The sequence below is a fragment of the Malania oleifera genome, chromosome 7 (genome assembly GCF_029873635.1).
Source record: "Malania oleifera isolate guangnan ecotype guangnan chromosome 7, ASM2987363v1, whole genome shotgun sequence".
Taxonomy (NCBI): domain Eukaryota; kingdom Viridiplantae; phylum Streptophyta; class Magnoliopsida; order Santalales; family Ximeniaceae; genus Malania; species Malania oleifera.
Genome location: NC_080423.1, coordinates 36179608 through 36185636, shown reverse-complemented (window position 1 = coordinate 36185636; position 6029 = coordinate 36179608). Strand labels below are relative to the sequence as shown.

General features: G+C 38.8%; 1 protein-coding gene across 1 annotated transcript; it reads left to right on the top strand.

Annotated features, from left to right (window-relative positions):
- The first annotated feature begins 329 nt into the window (after positions 1-329).
- On the top strand, positions 330-5797 carry LOC131159705 (uncharacterized). The gene is made up of 7 exons (XM_058114820.1): positions 330-1617; positions 1725-1843; positions 2903-3601; positions 3838-4348; positions 4434-4587; positions 5265-5358; positions 5477-5797. Exons 1-7 carry the CDS (start codon positions 580-582, stop codon positions 5592-5594), a joined length of 2733 nt encoding a protein of 910 aa, XP_057970803.1. The 5' UTR covers positions 330-579; the 3' UTR covers positions 5595-5797.
- Positions 5798-6029: the final 232 nt, after the last annotated feature.

Sequence of the window (6029 nt, the reverse complement as noted above, 5' to 3'; positions counted from 1 at the left end):
CGGGAAATTTTTTCTCAAATAAAATACTATTTTATATTTTATTATAAAATAATAATAAAAGTGGAAAAAAGTATATATATATATATATATATATATATATAATTATATGTATATAATATGAGTTTCCTGGAATCCTACTTTCTGTTTTGCTCTATAATTCGAACGTTGTACAAATTTCCAAGCTTTCCTGCCTTGAAATAGACGTTCTCAATTTTCAAATCATTCCCCCTGTTTCCTTAAAATGAGTTGAATGAAACGAAAAATTATATGATAAAAAATAAATACCAGTCGTTATCTATGGTCGTCCGTTCTCGTGTGATAACGGCATTTGACCATTTAAGACGCCAAAGCGGGCTCCTGTCATTCCGGAATGGTGGATCTCGCTCCTCCTCTTGTTCTCGCTCTTTCTCTCTCTGCATTTTGAGGATTTTCCATTTTAGAGGAAGAATAACAGAGGAACGTGTTGACGCACGGTTGTTGGGTTGTTTGAATGGATGGTTGGATTCTCGTCTTTTAACCTGTTTTTCTTCCAATGAAAGTTCTTCTGTATTGAGTAGTATCCCGCCAGTTGGATCGGAAATGGCGTCTTCCCAAGTTCAATTCGCCTCGTCTTCTTCCCCATTCGGCCATGTTCTTAGAGATCACAATCGCCAGGACCGATGCAGAGAAAGCGACACCAGAGCTGCTCACGCTGCTTTTGAGAAGAACCTCAAAGAATTGGTCCGAGATCACCTCCACACCTGCATTTCAATCTCTGCTTCGCCGCCGGCCGGAGGCTCCGGTTCCTGCTCCTACGAAAACTCTCAACATGACATCACGAATCCCAACTTGCGCCTTACAAGCAAGAATATTAATGCTGCAAAAAATATTCAGGCGTCGCCGTCAGTTATAAGCCCAAGGCATTCGCACATTCTGGATCGCTGGGCGGCTAGGCAAGCTCAGGAAATGATTACCACAATTGAGAGGCAGAGCAACGAGGCAGAGCTCGTGGCTCTGTCCAATTCGCAAACTGTGTCATCAAGAACATCGACGTTAATGAGGGAGAGTTCTCCGGCTCCGTCGGATAGCTCTGTTGAAATCCCGAATCTGGGAGCTTCTTCCCTTGTTCAGAAATGGAGAGATTTTGAGGCTGAGACAAAGCTTAATCATTCCAACAGCTTCAATTCAAATTCAGGCAGAACCTGTTCTGGACAATGCCACAATGAAAGCCGTACCTCCTCTGCTGATGAAAGAGATGAAAGCCTTCGGTTGAGTCAGGAGTCGTCTTTTACCGATTGGGAGTCTGATAGAGTAGTGCCAAGTGAGATTCATTCTTCACCACAGGGCCGGGATTCGGATGCTGGCGAAAGCGAGAGGATCAGAGTTGCCGATATCGTGAGGAGGCTGACAACGGATAATGATCATGATGCAAATGATTCAGTCTCGAGAGAACGTTTGCCCATGTTGGAACAATTGGAAAGGAGGAGTTTCACGCAGGCTGTAAATTCTCCGCGGATAAGAGGGCGGCAAGCATATAATGATTTGCTGATGCAAATGGAGCGGGATAGGCAGAGGGAGCTTGAGGGTCTGGTTGAGCGTCGAGCAGTTTCGAGGTTCCCACAACGAGGCCGCATTCAGGTGATATTCAATTGCCCAAAATCAATTTCTTCCATTTATGTTTTATTGTATGCCATTAGGAATTACATTATTATTATTATTATTTCACTTTTGTGCTTCTTATGCAGTCATTGCTCCGGCTTAGGTTCTTACACCGTGCAATAGGAGTTGAAGAACAACGGAGTCCACATGCGACAACATTTGAATCAAAGCAATTACCACAAAGATCTAGCATTATGCTGCTTAGGTAAACCCACTCTTGTTCCTCATCAAACATTCGAAAATTTTGCTTTTTATTTTGATATTCTTCACGAGGATATTGCACAGACATGTGAATCATTTTATTTTGGTGCACAACTGTAAGCTGTGGCATGTGGAACGTAAGATGGTACCCTTTAGTTTTCTAGGGCCATAAACACAGCATTGTTGGACTCTTGTGTGCCATGGCTTCAATAATTTTCCCTAGTTATTTATTCATTTTTACATGCAGGAAGCTATATTACAGGAGCAGGGAACAAAACAAATGAGTGAAATTCTTTATTCCACTGAATTTAATATTTGGATCAATGCAAGATACGTCTGGTATTGTGTAGTTGCTTAAATGCAATGTTCACTCAAATAAGTAATGCATATGGTAGTGCAGCGATAAAGCTATAGTGATCTAGAAAAGAAAGAAAGCTAATAAAAATGCTGCTTCTTTATTGCACCTTTGAACTAGATAAATATTTTGAGTTAACCACATGATACAGCCCTACATTTTAAAATACAATGGATAGCAGAAGCAAGTTTTGCTCTTTATGAATCGCCATGATTATCTATCTCAATTCAATACCTGTGCAAGGAAAACAATCAACTTGAAATGTTGACAATTAAGTGTTCCATAGTTTTCACCCCCGAGAAAGTAACTTGGGTGCGAGAAGTTCTTAATATTGGAGAAATATATAAAAGTAATTAATTTTCTTGCATATGCAAAGGGTGAATCACCTATTGCTTTTATTTGAGCTTTTGATGCTTTTGGATTTCCTATGTCAATGTTACCGTATCATTATTCCAAAGCAAGGAGAAAGCCAGGGTCCTTTATGATTGGCAGCTGCCATTATGATTGAATATGAATCTTGAATAATCAACTGGTTTTGTGCAAACGAGCAAAATAGTTTAAATGATCGTAATTCAATAGATTTATAAAAAAAATTTCACCTCTCCAGCTTTATTGATCGTAAAATGTGTAATATTAATTAGCTTTGTTTATTTTATGGGCAACAATCTAATTTTCCTTAGTAAAATGGAACGCCAATTAAAAATGCAGGGAGAGATTTAGCACTGGAGTTGCTCATGAAGGTGGGACAGGCACAGTTGGTGATGCAAACTTGAGAAGCCCTCACGGAAATGTGGTAAATAACATGTTGTATTTGCAAGATCCGTCTACCTCCAGTCAACTCAATGAAGATTATTATCGGGAAACTGAGCGGCAGAATCATAGGAATGTAATAACTAACGTTCTGGATTTGCAAGGTCCATCTACATCCAACCAACTCAATGAAGATGATTATCAGGAAACTGAGCAGCAGAATCATAGGAATGTAGTAAGTAACATGCTGGATTTGCAAGATCCATCTACCTCCAATCATCTCAGTGACGATGATTATCAGGAAACTGAGAAGCAGAATAAACCATCAGGACAATGTTCTGGGTCATATACACTAGAAGAACTTCATCCAGAAGCAAGCCAGAGTTCAGATGTCACATGCCAAGGAACACGCTCAAGCATCAGCAATTCTGACAAACAAGAAAGTCCAGGCACACCAATGTTCTTGAATATTTGGGAGGAGAATGTGATTGATGAAGAACAAGATGCCAGTTATCAGCAACTATCAGGAGCTAATTATGATTGGTTCAGTGATATTTCCCGCCCGCAAAGAGATTGGGAAGATCTGAGGCAAGCACGGTATCAAGAGATGCTTGATAGCGCATCAGACAATGAGGATGTACGGCAGCTGCTTGAAAGGTATCCCAAATTCTCTTCTTTTTTTTTTTTTTTTTCTCATTTTTATATTTGTTGTCTTTGTTTTGTCTTTTTTCTCCCTCTTTCTCTTCATCTAAAAGATTATATGCTTCTAGAGCATTATTTTGGGAGTGGTCTAAAGAATAACATTATTGTCCCGGCTATATTAAATTTTATAATGATAGTTGAGTGGTCGGATCATACTTGTATCAATCCAACTTTCTTATTTCTGTATGCAGAAGACGAGTAACATCTTTTCTTTCAAGTGACTTCCGAGAAGCAATGGACCATTTGATGGTGTCTTTCTTAGAAAGACAAATGCGTCCAATGGACAACCAAGAAGGAGGCGGAGAAGGAGAAGCTAGAGAAGGACGAAGAGGAGGAGAAGAAGAAGAAGGTGGATGCCAAAAAAGAGGTGGAGAAGTACTAGGACTAAGAGGAGAAGAAGCAGAGGAGGTGGAGGAGGAGGAGGAAGAAGAAGAAGAAGAAGAAGAAGATGCTGATGATGAGGAAGAAGAAAGTCCAATAGGGCGTCAATATCATGATGTTAGTGATTATTCTGATCAAACTGCATCATCAATTCAAATGCCTTTACCATCTCTCTTGGAGCCATGGAGCCATTATCATGACAATGAAGTTGGTGATGGTTCCTGTCGAGCTGCCTTTGAGCCTTTGCGTCAACCTTTGCCATGTCAGTTTTACAACCATGACAACCAGCAATGCTCTTCTTGCACAAATCATCCAGCCATTGTGAGTTTTTTCTCTCTTTGATGTACATTTTTGTGTATGAGTTATGGAATTTCCAAACAATAAAATAATGTTGCTGATGTTGCAGGAGATGGAACTAATATATGATTTGAGAAACCATATGGAGCAACTCCACTATGAGATGTCCGAGCTACAAAAGTCAATAAAGAACTGCATGGAGATGCAAGTGAAATTGCAGCACTCCATCAAACAGGAAGTTCCAACTTGTGCAAGTCATTCAAGTGAGTAGAGAGGGATAAATCTGTTGCTTATCTCATACCTTATCAATTCCAAAACTACTATTATTATTATTATTAATATTATTATTACATCAAATATTTATCGGGATGATTGAACTTACAGGCATTCTAATTTGCGTCAATATTACAGTTCTTATCAACACAAAGTTTCAGATAAACAAAAAATTTTAGACAAGAGATTGATGGGGCATTGTAGCCTTTGGGGGAGTAGTGGGGGTTCTGAAGGGCTTGTATGGGGTCTGGAGCTCCAGATTATCAAAAAAAAAAAAAAAGAGAGAGAGAGTTGATGGGGATATTGACAAGATAGTCCCTATTGGAGGGATTTTATGCTAAAACTAATCCTCGATGAATAGTTTTGTACTATATGATTGGCCGCTCTTTCCCTTTAATTAAAATTACAAGCAACATTTCAATCTTGATATAAGCATGGAAATATTGTATATCTAAGATCATTTGATCATCCAAACTTTGATAAGCATATTGTTTTTCATTAATGAATTAAATTATATTTTACTCCCTTGACATCTGTCTGCAAAGAAGTCAAGTTTGCTTTTTCTTTCCCCCACCTCCTCCTAGATCCCACTTTCACCATCTCATTTGTTGCATGACCTCATGAACAATGAACATGACAAGCCATTGACCTTGATGTATGATTATAGGTGCAGCCAAGGAGAAGAAATCAACCTGGAAGGCACCAAGGAAAGGCAATTGCTGTATTTGCTATGAAATGCAGGTTGACTCACTTTTGTACAGGTACCAGCTGCTTCTAAAAGCCAAGCTTCTTTTTGTAAATTTACATGTTCACTGTAAAGTTATGATCAAGCACATGCAGCACTCATTTTGACAGAAATTTGATATGATATTATTTCAGTTGTGGGCACATGTGCACTTGTCTAAAGTGCGCCCATGAGTTGCAATGGAGGAACAGAAAATGTCCGATATGTCGAGCTCCGATAGTCGATGTTGTTCGAGCATATATTGAATCGTAAGGCATCGGTATACAAGTTCTCACTCCCGAGAGCCCCCATTTTTTGGAAAACAAATTTCATGCATCCTCAATTTGGAAACAGATATTTGTTTTTTTTTAATTGGTTAATGCAAGGCCTGGCAGCCCCTTTTATTTTCTGTACATGCCAAGTTCTCATTCAAATGAATTCATTCTACTTGAAATACTAGATTTCCCTTTAGAAAATTTCATCTCTCTTATTATTTTTTGGTTTTGAAGGCAGAATGGCACCGATTATCTGTTTTATTCATCACAACAAGACGCACTAGTCGTTGTTCTTATGGTGATATAGATCATAAATATAAAATGAGAATTAGATAGAATGAAATCAAGCTGAATAATGCACATCTGAGCCTCAAAAAAAAGAAGAATGCTTCCTTTACAGCATCTTTCACTTGGGAAATACTGAAGTCTGCCT